This window comes from Mustela nigripes, chromosome 4, assembly GCF_022355385.1.
Source record: "Mustela nigripes isolate SB6536 chromosome 4, MUSNIG.SB6536, whole genome shotgun sequence".
Lineage (NCBI taxonomy): Eukaryota > Metazoa > Chordata > Mammalia > Carnivora > Mustelidae > Mustela > Mustela nigripes.
Window position 1 is genome coordinate 152238558 of NC_081560.1, and position 15682 is coordinate 152254239.

The 15682-nt window shown below is 48.9% G+C and overlaps 1 protein-coding gene across 1 annotated transcript in view; it reads right to left on the minus strand.

Annotated features, from left to right (window-relative positions):
* Positions 1-1844: 1844 nt before the first annotated feature.
* The window catches only part of DRGX (dorsal root ganglia homeobox), a 28691-nt gene continuing 14853 nt past the window's right edge, over positions 1845-15682 (minus strand). The window contains exon 6 of the mRNA XM_059395881.1: positions 1845-2110. Within this exon, the coding sequence (XP_059251864.1) occupies positions 1845-2110 (266 nt within the window). The remainder of the gene's footprint in view (positions 2111-15682) is intronic.

Below are 15682 nucleotides of genomic sequence, written 5' to 3' on the forward strand. Positions count from 1 at the left end.
CATAATTTCTTATCAATTATTCATGCTAATGTGTGTGTAGTTTACTTAATTGTGTTATTGACGATCAAAAGTAATTTCCTCAAAGTCCTCAAGGACACAAAATTTAATCAGCGTAACTACTTCTCAGATGCAATGCTGTTAAGTATTCTTAATTTGCTCAACAGTTCACTTATTTATGTACCTTTCTGGAGGAAATACGAGTTTAATCAAACAATTAGATTGAAGAGTTAGTGTACATAAGGGCTTGAGCTTACAGCGTTCAACCCAACATTCGTAATTACAGGGAAACGGAAGCAACTCTGCCGCTTTTTGGCAAATCGTTTCATCTTGGTACTCAACAAGCAAAATACAGCAGGAAGAAAGATCTGACTTTTTTTTTTCTTTTTAAAGAGACAGTGTATTTTATCAAATGCTTTGCGGTCATCAGAAACGAGGCACACTACACTCAGGGAGTACCAGTGGGGGGCTTCTAGGTGGGGGGGGGGGGGGACAAGGGGAGCAGGGCGATCCGAAGGTGGAACATGTTGATTATAATAACTGAGAGGAAAATAATTGTCATAAAACCAATAACAGTTTGCATGGAAACGCCATCAGTAAGCCGTTCAAGACCGCAACCTTTCAGGTACCAAACCCCCTGACAGGGAGTGACAGAGCTCACGCTATTGCACATTTTCCCTTGGATCTCTTCGAGTTTACTATCCACATGAGAGAAAACACACCCAGGAGATTGAAACTGAAATCTCTACAAAATGTGGCCCTTTGGAATGAATTCTCTTCGCACCACAAGGAAGCCCTGTTCCCCGTGCTCCATTTCTCCACATACACCATTCTCCTCTTGTTTCCTACCTTTTTTTTTTTTCCTTCTGTAAAAAAAATAAATCAATAAATAACACCACTGGGGAAGCCCCTCCATGTGCCAGGGACCTGAGGAAAGGTCGTTCATCCAGATGTGTACAGATGTCGGAGATGTTCGTGGGAGCTTTCTCCTGCTCCAAGGACCCTTGGCATTCTCTAGATCAGAGGACTGCTTTCCACTGGTTAACTGTCCACCAACCTAGAGGTCTGGTCCAGAGAGGTGGGGCCAGCAGGGGGACTTCGTTGTGGGAGCCCACACTGGCTCAGTGCCTGCTCGTCACGATGGTGGCCCCAGTTCACAGAGCTCGTGGCCTGTCTGATTGGCCCAGCCTCCCTGGCTGGAAGTGCCCAGTCGGGCGCCCCCCAGGACAGGCTGTGCCTACCCCTCTGCACCCTATGTCTTCTCACCCTCTATAAACTAACTCAGCCTACAACTAATATCCTTCAACAAGAGAAAGGGGGGGGGGGGCATTGCTGCTAATCTCGGTGGAGGGCCATAAGAGTTCATTGGGATTACACCAATCTCCTCGTTCTTCATGGAAGGGGCACAGTCCCACTTTAGAGCACAAGACTCAGCCTGGGGCGTCTCTCAAGGATGACCCACGCCACAGTTCTTTGGGTTGGTTAAGACCTTCAAAGGCGGCCCAGGAAAGGGACAGGAAATTGAGGGGGTGAGCAACTCTACTTCCTTCCAACACTTCTGGGCCCAGATGGAAACCCCAGGGGTCTCACCACAGAGTGGTCTCCGGTGCCCACGAGTTCCATCTGGACTTGTCACTGGAAGCCAGGACAACACAACTCCGCCGGTAGGACTCCAGAGGCACTCTCCAGATGCCAAGGGAGCTGTGGGTCTCACGTCCCTTCCTGAGTCCATGAGGAGGCCCTGGGCCGCAACTTCCTTTGCTTTTTGGAGAGTTTTCCACAGGGGCTGAGGCTGGAAGAAGCAGGGGGTGGGGGGAGGGCGCCTCGGGCCTGGACACTCGGGACCCTCATACACTCTTGTCCCCCTCACTGTGTTCCTTGGAGGGAGGGTTCTTGTCCTGGCTGCCATCCGGGGGCGCCGGCTTGGCCGCAGGGCTGGGGCTGCTGCTGGCAGAGGGCAGGAGATTGGCCGACTGCAGGACGGCCTCAGAGTGCTCGCGGGCCTTCATGCGCAAGGCGGCCACGCTGGCCGTGCGGTTGCTCTGGCAGCCGTAGGTGGGAAGGAAAGACAGCCCCATAGGGTCTGGGACACAGCAAGAGCACAGCGGGCCCCCTGAAAAGAGGAAAAACAACAGGCTGGCATCAGTGCCTACATTCTGTCTCCTGGGACATGATTGGGGGTGAGGGGGCCAACCGATTCTGTTTTGGTTCAGGATCCTAAAGGGAGAGGTGACATGACAGGTGCTCAGGACCCCAGAGATGGGCCCAGTGCAAGAAATCTGGTTGATAACCCAAGGAATCATCAGAGCGCTGGGAAGACCTGACCAGTTCTGCTTCCTCACAGACCAACTGGGAGGCCTTAGGCCAATGTCTTGGCTTAACTTTCTGCAAAATGGGAAGATACCTACCTCCCAGGATCGTTATGAGGAGCCAGTGAAGAAATCCCACACTCCCCAAACTAGGTGCCGAAGCACCCATGAGAATTCACGGGGGCACTGTAGGGACGTTTTTAACCTTTGAAGACAAAAGGGAGCCCCACCATTTTTCAAGCGGCTCCTAAGTTGCCAGGACATTAATACTCACTGAGCTGCTTAGACCTAATCATTTAATGAACAAAACTGTTAGGTATTTCCAAGGGCCCAAGAGAGTCATGAAAAATTAACAGAGACCCTCAGGGCACTGTGAACTGAGTTTTAAGAACCTCTAAAGGAATCAGTTTGGAAAGCACTAGCATAGGTCCGATGCATGGAACTGGGGGACTTGGGAGCAATGGCGTGGCCCCCGACCAGCTGGCCAGAGGGTATAAACCAACCCAGACACACACTGAGCTCACCCCTCTGCCAGGCTCAGTTTGAGGGTCCTCCCTCTTGATGGGTCATCCTCAACCATGTATTTATTCAATGACTCTCTGTGAGCACCCAGCACTCTTCTAGACCCTAGTGACCACCACCAAGAACAATGCAGCAGGACCCCACCTCACCAGTGCAGGTCTAGTGGAGAGTCACACCGGAACCCTGAGTCCCTGATACAAAAGCAGGTGGTGACACATGCTATGGAAAACACGGATGGTGCTTGGCAGAGACCTGAGGGCAATCCATCAGGGTGACAGCCACGGGAAAGAGCACGCAGCCAAGGAGAAGAGCAGTGCAAAGGCACGGACGTAGAACTGGAAGTCACCAGTTCAGGGAATAACAGGGTGTTTAGACTGACCGAAGCCAGAGACCACAGTTGAGGGCAGAAGCAGGCAGGTCAAGGTCATCAAGACCAGACTGCAGGATTCAGGGCAAGGAAACCTCAGCTGTCAGAGTAGAGAGTGCTGCGGGCTTCTCTGCATCGGGGACAGGGTGGGAAGGCTGGGGGGTAAAGCAGTCCTCGGGGAAAGTGGCTTGGGTCAACTCCACATCCAAATGAACAGAGGGGCCATTCCTAAGATGGGGGCAAACAGAGAATGTTGTGTGTGGGGAGGGGGCATGCCTGTGGAGGAGGAGGATGGGGAGAGTCTGGAACCTCGTGGTCTTGCTGCCCCATCTGAGTTCTGAGGGGAGACATGAGCAGAGCTCAGCAGGGCTGGCACCACCCCTGTTCCTTGAGGGACACCTGTGTGTTCCACCTGCCGACCCCAGGCAGGTGTGGGGGCAGGAGTCACACAGACTTTGCCCCCAGACCTGGTTGGCAGCATGACATACTTTGAGAGATTTTCTGTGCAGGTGTGGGGGCAGGAGTCACACAGACTTTGCCCCCAGACTCAGTTGGCAGCATGACATACTTTGAGAGATTTTCTGAGCTCCCAACACAGGACAAGTGGTGGGCCGCCTTGTGTGATCCCTGCCGGACAGGCCCATCCCCACTGCTCCATGCCCCTCCCCACCCAGTCACCCCAGACCAGCTCCAAAGCCAGAGTCCCCCAGGGGAGCCAGAGATGGACCACCATGATCCTGCCAAGGGCAGTTGGGGGTTAGTGCCTACCCCTAAGGCCTGAGACCTGGGTCCACTATGCCCACTGGCTGCACATGGGTGGGCAACCTTCTGACAAGGGAGGGCACCACAAATCCTGTCCCTCACCTCTTTCTGAAAGTGCTCACCGGCTTTTGAAGAAGCAGACCCAGAGATCAGTTGTACCGGGGAACCAAAATTCCTATTTGTCAAATGAATCCAAATTCCTCCCAGTGGCCTCCAAGCCCTTGCATGACTGGGTCGGCATTGTGTTCTCCTCCTTCCCATGCGCTGGCAAGGACTTCCTTCACATGCTTCCTGAGCATCACAGCAGAGCCCACAGAAAGCTGTATTACCCAGAGTTCTCCCCTTTTTCAGATGAGGAGACTGAGGGTGAATAGTAAGTGGCCAAGTGGGACCTCACCAGGCAGGGGGCCTCCTCCTCAACCACTGCATCCCTCTGTCTGAGAAGAGCGCTCATTCCGCTCCCGCTTGGACGCTTCCCTGGGCTCAGCCTGTGAGTGAAGAGCCCCGCCCTGTGCCTTGGAATAGTCTCCTCACACCTCTCTCTCTCTTTAGAGCTCCCGGTCACATTCCGGGCTGCTCAAATCCCACAGCATTGGCCACAAATGGTAGGGGGATCGTTGATGGTTTCTTGACTTGTTTGTTGTCTGTCTCTCCCCCTCAAGAGACTGCAGACGCCCAACAGGTTAAGTATCTTCCTGTCTCATTCAGCACCCTGTCCCCAACACCTAGCATAGTACCTGAAACAGGCCAGGCCCTTGGAAAACACCCAACGAAGGAAAAAGTCGGGGAGGGCCATCAGCCCTAGTGCCCGTTTGTAGGATCAGTGCTCATGAGGCAGCCTCGGCAACATCCACGGGGATGTTCCCACCTCCTTTCATGGGGACAGGCTTCCCCATGCCAGGGCCAGACCCTTTCCTCTCCCCTCAAACACACTGGGGCATCTCTCTCTTCTTTTCCAAGCCTGCTCAGAGACAGAAGGACGCTCACCTTTACCAGCCCCCACGGTGGCCCCCTGTCTCCATCCCGGCCACCCTGAGGGGTGTGCATTACTCATCCCCACTCTCCAGGTAAGGACACTGAGACTTCAGGCCTGAGTTTGTACAGTTTACTGAGAGGTGGGACCAGAACCTTCTGGCGGTGTTTCAGTTCTCTGGCACAATAACAGGAGGTGGAAACAGAGCTGTGGCCTCCTACCTCAGTTCTGACTGGGAGTCAATACAGCCAGTAGCAGACCCTAGGACGAGCATAGGACAAATCACAAAGGCCAACTTTACAAAGATCCCAGGTCCCCGGTCACAGCCCCCACAACCCTGGTGGGCTTCTAGCCTCGCATTATTTCCAGCAGCAGGAAACAAACAGAAAGTCACACTGGGTCAAGTCCCAAGTCCATTTTCCCAACAGCCCTCACTCAGCACAGCCACGCACAGATAACACCAGTGACGGCTCAGCAGGGGAGGGGCAGCCTTTTGGGGGACAGTGTCTGTGCCATGAGCCCCAGGACCCATGCAAGGACAGGGGTCCCCTCAGGTCTCCTTCCCAAAGGGAGCTCATGTGTGAGGGGACCATACACAAAGAACGATGGGAATACTGGACATTTTCCTTTCTGTGTCTGTTCAGAATCCTTCTCATTTTTCTACAAGAAAAGTGAAGTTCTTTAAAAATCAGAAACACTACTTTCAATTGTAAATGAATGTTAGGAAGAGGCATATTTGAGGAGGGCCCAGAGGCTGGGGAGCCTGAGCCGGGTCTGTACTGAAAGTCTGAGGGGAGCTTGCCTGGAGCTGTGGACGGTCAGCAACCTGGGAGGGACCACAGTCCTCAGGATCTGCCCCGCATCAGAGCAGCCCAAGAGGGTCAGGCTGCTTCTTGCCTCCAGTGAGGCTTTGCTCCAATGTAAGCATCAAGCAGGGAGTTAAATAGTCTGTGACTCGGTGAGGAACATGCCACCTACGGAACGAAGAAGGGCCACTGGGACAAAACAGAGCCTCTCTCCTTGGGATCCACAGCCTACAAGGTCACACAGTGGGCTCCCAAGAAAGCCACCGATAACTACACTCTTGGTCCTCGAAATGCAGCCTCAGCCATAAGAGAAATACATTAACTCATAGAACCAAGGCTATGGGAAGGGGCAGAGTCTGTGCCCGTGATCCAGTTCACCCCCCACACCAGATGGATGGGAAACTGAGGACCAGGAACCCAATGACTCTGGAACGCTCTGTGGTTAGCTCTCAGCGCTATGCATACAAAGGAGAAATGTTGAGTCTTAAAAAGGAAGGAAACTCTGACACATCTGTAACATAGATGGACCTCAAGGATGTTATGCTAAGTGAATAAGCCGGTCACAAGAAGAGAAATCCCGCATGAGTCTCTTTCCATGAGATGCCCAGAGTAGGTGTATTCACAGAGACGGAAAACAGAATGGTGGTTGTCAGGGGTTGAGGAAAGGAGAAAACAAGAAGTTCTTGTTCAGTGGGCAGAGTTCCAATTTTGGAAGATGAAAAAGTTCTGGAGATGGACGGTCGTGATCGTTGCCCAACAAAAGGAATGTAGTGAATACTTTTGAATTACCACTTAGAAAGAGTTAAAATGATAAATTTTATCTTCCACATATTTTATCACAATTAAAGATAAAATAAAGTAAAATACATTGTTATAAATAAAACTATAAGAGCCACAAGAGAGTTCGGGTCAAGGTCATCAGGATCACGAGGACTGCCCATGGCTCTCGAACTTCTTTATGGCTCCTCCAGTAAATGAGGACCTCCAAAGTCCCTCGGGCCAAACACTCCCACACCAGCCACATATCACCTCACATCCATGGGCTAATGCCCTCAATCCACCTCGCCAGACGTGTCTTGGGCTAAGGAAGCAATTCATGGATTATACAACCTCCTTAAGCTGGGTTTCTGCCCCAGACTCCACTTCATGCCTGTGGGGTGGGCATTTCCACAGCAGGGTGGCAGACCCTGAGACAGGCATTCAGGCCAACAAAATTCTTTGGCAGATGTCATCCTCCTTCCTCATCTACACCCCAAGTCTGAACTATAGTGAAAGTGTCCTTTGAAAGGGGTCGATGTTTATAGGTAAACTCCCACCCATCCAAACAGCCACATCGAGGAATGCCAACAGAGGCAGAGGAACCATTGGAAATCACTCTCTTTGCCCTATCCTTACTTGGAAGACAACTTGGAAGATGTGCCAGTCCAGAATGTAGGTATGGGCAAGACAGAGAGGCAATATGTACAACAGAACAAGATCAAAATCAAACAAAGAGACAAATCTAATGTGCCAGGTTTTATCAGGGAACGGTGTAAAGTCTATGATCTGTGCCCAAGGGTCCAACTGTACGAGGGGGTGGGGCTCAGTGGAGCATGTGGTCAACATGACTTCTCGGTAAGCTCAATGTGACACCAGATGGTTATGGGTTGCCTTCACAGAGGCAGAAACTGTGGGGGAACGGAGGATAAATTCTTTCTCTTCTCTGTCATGGTCAGACCATCAGACTAGAGGGAGGGGAGGGGGAAGGGAAGGAAAAAAGAGAGGAGAGAGAAATAAAAAATGGAAGAAATGGGGCTACTTAGCTGAGCTGACCTCAGGGCACAATGGACATGATAGTCTATGACTATCTCTCTCTTAGTAATGGGAGTGAAAGAGAAGAAATGGCCAAAAGTATGAGAAAAATGAAGTTTTTCTTTCTTTACCATCACATGCTGTACATATGCAGAGGGCTCACTAAGTTCCTGGTCATCAGACCCTGAAGCCCCCGACAGGACGTTAGAGAATCTTCATGCACAATATGGGCTATTGGACAAGAAAAGGCTTTAAATCCCTTTCAACAAAAAAGAAGTGGTTTTAGAATGGAAGGTGAATTATAAAGTTGAGTCCTTCCAACTTTAACATGTTTTCAGAATTTCAGTTCATGGTGATAGAACTTAAATTGTCCAACCACCAGCATCTCCCTTAGCTCCTATCACCCTTTTTTTAACAAAGAAAAAAACGATTTCCACAAATAGGATTTTCATAAAACTAACTCTTGATTTCCTCCTGAGTCCGCAGTACCAATGGCATCACCAGATTTTCCCAAATGCCTCGTGCCCAAATAACTTCAGCGACCCGGACCCTGACTGAAAACCAGAAGCAACAAAATGGAGATTTGTCCTCTGGCATGCTCAGGACGGCAGGATGGCAGATGAACCAACAGTTACCAAGTAAAAACCCAGACCCCAAAGCGCATGCACTTTGTCCCTGAAAAGCCATACTCAAGGCCCTCACTAGAGTATTTAACGATCCCTTCAAGTGCACTTCTGACATAAACGGTTTGGTTTAAAAGACTACCACAAACTAGAGAGAAATGTGCCTGCTAATGGCAGACACACTGGTAATATTGAGAAAAGGCTCACAAACTCATGACAGCCAAAAAACTCAAAATGCACAGTAACCTGGAGCCAGCCAGTACCGGGGCAAGCAAGCCAAGGGGGACACCTCAGCATGGCCTGACAGCTCTGACCCACACAGCAAGAACCGCCACAGAGACATAACATCTGAAAATGTTTTGACAGCTTCCTGTGACTGTGAATGATGGGGAGACACTGAGCCAACCACAAGAAGGACAATGCGCCCCCCCTTTATTATGTCAGGGAGGTAACCAAGACCCTCAAGAAAATGTCTACCCCAAAATCGACTCATCCATTATCAAGTTTCCATAAAACGAGAACCACAACAGGCCTTCCCTGGGACCTGAAAGCCGGATGCAGCCTGTATCTGAGGCAGAAGAAAGGGGGATTTGAAGTTTGGCCCCCAGCCCCTCTGTTCACCTGTCATGGGGTTTCTCGCCATCCGTCCACTCTTCAGGTTCCTCATCTGTGAGGGGAGGTGATACACCCACCTTTGGGAGACATTCCATAGCACACCTAGTACTAAGGCCTCTAACAATTACTATTTCCCTCACCTATACAAACTGAAGGGTAATTCTAAGTCACAATTCACAACTTATTCCAATTACTGATCTGTTTTAGTCACCCGCTGAGGACCTGACCTTGTGAGTGTTCCCCCGGGACACCCAGGATGAGCCGTGAGCTCTGCCACAGCTGGGGAGTGTGGGGGAACCATCCCACCAGCTCTGCTCCCAGGCCTGAAAGATGCCCAACTGACCACCGCACTGTGTCCTTGGATGTCCTGTGTCCTCAGCGGAGCCTTTCCCATCAGACCAAAAGCCAAAATAATTTATTCTGCCAACAGAATCCTGAGGAGGAAAATGAACTTTAAAAGTGTCCTTTTTTTAACTACTGGATTTCCAGAGTTGGGGCTCTAGGTCCCCCCCTTTTTTAAAAATCTTTCAAAAAGGTATAAATCATGAATGGGCTAAAAATTAAATTAGCTACAATGTAAGTCAGTCCAGTGTGGCATACGGTGATGGTAACTGTGACCAACCTCCTAGCCCAACAATAGGGAGTTGAGTAAGTTGGAGTCACCCACAGAGAACATGCTAAAGCTATGATAAAATTATATTATAGGAAGATACTTAGCACCATGAAAAAATTAATCGTAATGACATATAATAATGAAATATTAAGTTTAAAAAGTAGGTTAAGAAACAACTAAGTCAATAGGATTCCATTTTGGTATACATATTTATGTGTTATTGTACATATCCATGTGTACATAATACATACATATATACACATTGTGTGTATATGTGTACATATCCATGTACAACTATATGTCGTATCCATGTAGGATCATACATGTGAAAATTTATAAGCAGAAAATACTGATAAGTTTAAACTTTTTGGTTTAAAATTTTTAATTTCTAAATAAGTTATAAAATATATGAATTCATTAGAGATATATATTTATAGATGGGAAGACAACAAATGTACCAATACCAAATATTCATAGCAGTTGATTCTGGGTACTAAGAGTATGAATGATTTTATATGTTTCTTTGTGTTTTATCGTATTTTCCACTCTTTCTGGCCTGGCCAGGTATTAAAGTCATGAAAATGGTGTGTCCTTCTGTGCCTTATGATTTCCAGCCTTCTTCCATTCAGATGATGAGAATGGATGCTCTCCTTTAGGATGGAGTCCCACTGAAATTGTCAAGGAATAAGGGCCATGGCCTCGGCACCCAGGTGCAGCTCCATAACTATTAATGGCCTGAGTCTACACTGACCAGTGAAACTGGGGTGGACAAAGTGCCTTGGAAAACCCACCAGGAACACTTAGTCAGTCTCCTGTTCTGTATGGTCCAAGGTTAGAAAGTCCCTAAGCACCCCAAGCATGGGGTACAACCAACCCACCAACAGACGAACCCCCTAAAAGACCACAACCTCTCCCCTCTGGCCCTACCAACATGTGCCATGGCCAGCGTCTGTGTGAGAGCATCTGACCCTAAAACACAGCCTGAAAATGATTTTTTTCGGAGAACACACTACTCCTGGACACTAAATTAAAACACACAATTAGATTTCCATTAAGTTACAGCAAATTCTGCTGAATTGATCTAATCGGCCTACATTCCTACATGACATCATGCTTTAAAGGCTTGGCCTGAACATAAATACTTAATGTAATAAATACAGTCTGAAATATTTGATCTCCTTGGCAGTTTAATTGATCTACTATAGAGACTGACAGGAAAAATTAAGTTAGTTCTGTCTCGTCTCTGTCGATAGCACATTTTCCTCATAAAGGCACGTGAACTACAATGTTGGTTACAAGTAAAGCTCTCGCACACTGATTTCTTGCTGAAAGTTCAGGTTAAGAGTAACAGAACTGAACAAGGAACTGAGTGTGTGTATTTATGACTCCTTTAATACAATACCATAGTTGATGTCTTTTGATAGATAGATAGATGGTAAATATATTTTGTGATTTGTAATAACAGCCCCTGGGCATGAGTGCAGTGTTGGTAGATGCCTACCACATTTAAACACAGATTTTTAGATGTTGTAGCTATGCATGCTCACCAATAATGAAGTGCACAATGTCAAATTCATACCCCCATATCTTCTACCTCAGAAGGCCTGACGTGCTTTGTCCCATCTCCATTTTATGGTTTATATTGCCTTTCACCATGAGTTGTGTTTATTTTATTATTTTTATTATTACTATTATGTTGAGTTTTGTACCCAGCTCACCTCCCAAACTTGCCGTAAGCGCCCTTCCCCCACACTCACCCCTATACTCCTGAGGCCAGAACTGAAATGTACCATTTGGGTACAAAATAAAGACTGAAGAGTTGGAAAAGGCAGAAAAGGAGGAGGAGTCTCTCCTTCCTGACTAAGCTGGCATACCTTAGGTCCCAGAGTTACCATCCCGTAGGTTCTAAACTTCCTTAGTACCTTGTGGAGAGAAACAGTGTTCATGGCAAAGCTGCTCAATCTGATTCATGTCAAAGTCCCCAGGTTAATTTTGCAGGTTATTCGGCTAGAACCGGCGCCCAGTCCCACCCCTGCCTGAACTCCACCTAGCACTTGTACACCCACTCTCTTGACATCTGTTCATCTGTTCAGCAAATGCTCCTTGACGGGAGGCACAGCAGCCAAACATTCCTTGCGCTGGGACGGTCTCAGGACCCAGCACCAGGGTCCCCTTTCCATTTGGACGTCTTTGAAGGGGCAAACAAAAAATGACAACACAGAGATCCAAGAAGCCTGGCACAGCCCAAGGAGCAGAGGGACACGCGTTCTGGGCAGCCCGATGCCAATTAGCCCTCCCTCCTCCGAGTGGCAGCCAGAACTCAACACGGGCAGGCTGCTTCTCCCGCTGCCTCTGGGCACAAGCCAGAAACCTTCTGCTCAGCTCCCTGCACTCCAGGGTCCCATTGATTAGCAGGAAGGGCAAACCCATCAGCACCCATAGGAAATGGCTTCTGGAAAGTGAGTTGCAGCTTTTAAAGCCAGAGAATGACAGCAGGTGCCTGTAAAAGGAACAGAATCGATACAGGGTGTGGGGAGCTGGACGATGGGACACCTGGGTCCCTGACTTGTCCTACTTCTGACAGATATATTACGTGACCTTGGATAGTCCCTTCCCCTCTCTGGGCCTCAGTTTCCCCACTATACCCAGGAAAGTAACATACTCTTTAAGAAGATTCCTTACAAATCTTAGTGCTGGGGTTCTCGACCCCGGTCTTCCTGACATAAACTAGGCACGGAGAGGACTGGGGCTGAACCAACCACTTTCCCCATAAAAAGTGGCGACCTTCTGCCCCTTGGGTTCTCTACTCCCCCAAATACCTATATCCTTACAAACAAGCCAAGGGCCCTGGAAGGCTGTGCTGCTTTCTTGGAGCTGCACACACCTGTGAACTCATTAACTATGCCTTGGAGGCTGAGAATCTCTCTCATTGAGGAACAATTCTGAGAGGTTCTGCACCATGGCCAGTCTGACTCCAGAACTTGGGCTCACCTTGAGGCCATGCCATCCTCTCCTGGGAATGTGGCCCCATCCAACCTCATGCTTTGCCCTTTACACTAGGCCTACTTACCTCAGTGCCTTTGCTCATGCTGTTCTCTTGCCTGGGGTTCTTTCACCCACTAAGCAACTCCTATGCTTCCTTCAAGCCCAACTGAAACATTGCTTCTGGAAAGGCTTCCTCATTCCTACAGGGAAAAATGTCCCCTCCTGTCATGGCTGCCCCCATACCTTCCCAGCCCTTATTGGTCTCTATGAGAGCATATGACTGTGTCACATGAGATGAAATTCTTTGTTGACTGTCTCTCCAAGCCCACACTTGACCTGTCACTCCCTTGAAATCAGGATGTGTCTAATTAATCACCAGAGGTTTGGCCTCTGCTTTAGAGTCTAACAAAGAGGGGGTACTCAGTGGGTGCTGAATGAAGAACCGGAGGGCCCAGTTTTTTCTGGGGTCCAACAGATGGCCAGCACTGCAGGCTGGTGAGGTCAGTCTCCCACACCTAGAGCAGCCTCACCTGCTTTCCTTCTTTAGCCAAACCTCTCTACCATTTACTCTGCACCAGACTCTATATTTGGGGCCATGGTGAGTGGCTTGGAAGGACTTAGAAGTGAGTCGGATGGGGCCATCACCCTTAAAGTGCTTATAGTCAGGATTGGAAGCAAGGTAGGCTCAAAAACAAACACCCCGATTCAAATCACAGTATCCTTGATCTCTGTGTCACTCAGTCTCCAAAGAGGACCTTCAAGGAAGTGACCTGCTAGCATTCACACCTGTGTGCAAGCCCCTCCACTCAAGCCTGGGTTGGCCCTGTGACCAGTTTAAATCAATAGAATGCATCAGAAACAACACTGTGCCTGTTGTGGGTGTAAGCCTCAACAAGGTCTGGCACCTTCTGCTTTTCCATGCTTGGGAATCAACCACCATTCAACCCCACTCCAAGCTCACCAGCCAGAGAGAGAAAAAGAGTGCCCAGCCTCCCAGCATCCCCGCCAAGGCTCCAGACAGGGAAGGGTGACCCCATGTTGCAGGTGCCAACCCCAGCAGCCATGTGAGCACGGACTCATGAGAGAGCCTCGACCAAAGCAGGAGCAAAACCACCTGGCTGAGTCCAGCCAGTCCTCGGAATCAGGACAGAGAGTAAAATAACCAGGCGGCCCTACTGCTGCTTTCATTATACTTGGTTTGGGGGCAAAGAAAAATAACACTGACATCTAGAATGGAAATTCTAAGAAGATCCCAAGCCAGTCTCCCCAAGATCATAGATACAAAACCCCTGAGCAAAGAACCAGCAAACGGAATCCAGCTCTATCTAAGAAGGACGACATGTCATGTCTAATGTGGGCTTATTCCAGGAAGGCACAGTTGGATTAACACTAAAAAAATCAATCAGTGTAACTTACTGTCTTAATACATTTGAGAAAGAAAAAAATCACGTGATCCCCTCAACAGCAGCAGAAAAAGTATTCAATGAAATTCAACGTTCATTCACATGCATGATTTTTTAAATAATAATTAAAATACAACTCTTAGGAAACCGAGGAGAGAAGAAACTATCCTTACTTGATAAAAGGTATCTAAACCAAAACAACACAAAGATAAACTCAAAACGCAAAGACAACAAACGTGACTGTGAAACCCTGAGATCAAGAATAGGCCAGGGTCGGTCACGAAGACCACATATGGTATGATTCCATTCCTACAAAAAGTCCACAGTAGCAATTGCAAAAATGTTCACGACCGATAGAGACAGAGAGATCCATGGTGTCCCGAGGCTGGGGACATTGGGAGCAGGGGAAAGTAACTGCTAACAGGTGCAGGGTGATGGAAATGTTCAGAGGTTGATCTTAGCGACGGCTGCACCACTCCCTGAATATACTAAGATTCATTAAGCCGCACACTTCAGCGGATGAATGGGACGGTGTGTGAACTGTACCGCAATAAAGCTGTTACAAAAGAAGTGGAATAAGGCAAGAATGCCCACTGTCACCACTTCTATTCAGTGCTGTGCTAGGGGTTCTGGCTGGCACAGACAAGAGAAAGGCATAAAGGCATAAGGATTTGAAAGGAAGAGACCAGCTGTCTTTATCTGCAGATGGCCTCCTCATACACGTATCATAAAGAATCTACCACTAAGCCTAATTACAAGAATAAATCTCCCAAACATTACGTGGAGCCAAAGAAGGAGACACGAAGAATCTGTTCTCTATGATTTCATTTATACGGGAAGTTCAGAAAAGTCCAGCCTAAATAGTAATGTTTCAGGATGCCTGCTTAGGTGGTTAGCAAAAGTCAGCATAGTGTTCTCGTTTGGGGGAGGAAAAGGGGTCCAGGATTGGAGAGCTTCTGGGGTGCAGGCAAAGTCCCGGAGGGTCCTTACATAGGTGCTTGAAATAGGTCACTAAACTCTAGCTGCATGTTTTATGAATTTTTCTCATGAATATTATATTTCATAATAAAACAAATTTTAATGTTTTTGCATTGCCACAACCCAAAGGAAAAAAGAGATTAAGGAGGAATAGTGGGGAGATGCTGGAGAGGGAAAAGACAGCCTCCAGCCCGGAGTTTAGCCTTGGTGGACAGATGTATATTGGGCCATAAAGCCCCTGCAGTCCCAGAATCCAGACACTTTGTCTTGGCTTGAGCCCAAGGCCAAGGCCGGTGTGAGGCAGGGAAGGCACATTCTTGACTAATGAAGGTGCCTTGCTCTCTGGAAGGATTTGGCCAGACCCTGTCCCCCACAGGGGACACCCTGCCCCTTGCCTTCCCCTGTTCCTCGTACACACGATGCGGGACCAGAACTGCTACTCCAAGTGCTAGCAGCTTCTGAGTGCCCGCCTCGTGCCAACACGGAGCAAGTCCCTGGCACATAACAGCTCCCGAATCTCCCAGCCTACGAGGCCTGAACGCAGCAGCTCCACTTGGGAGGTGGGAGCCGGCTGTCTGCCTCCAGCCCCTCCAGCATGGGACGGCTGGGGCTACCTCAGCTTCCCAGGAGGGGATGGGATGGCAGGGTAAGAAGACGTCAGACTTCATTCCCTTGCTCGGCTGCTATGCCCACCCCTCAGGTCTGACTCTAAGGACCAACGGCCCGCCTCGGGCTTGCCCTCGGGCTTCCTCACCTTCCCACCCACCCCCTCCAGCTTCAGAAAAGTTGGGCGGGATGCCCCCCACCCAGTGCAGGAGAGTGACTGTGAGCCCCAAGCGTGAGCACAGCCTGAGTTATGAAAGCTCTCTGCTGGCGGCTGTAATTAGCTTCCACCGCACACCCGCTCTCCCGATCACAGGTTAGAGGGAGCCCGGATA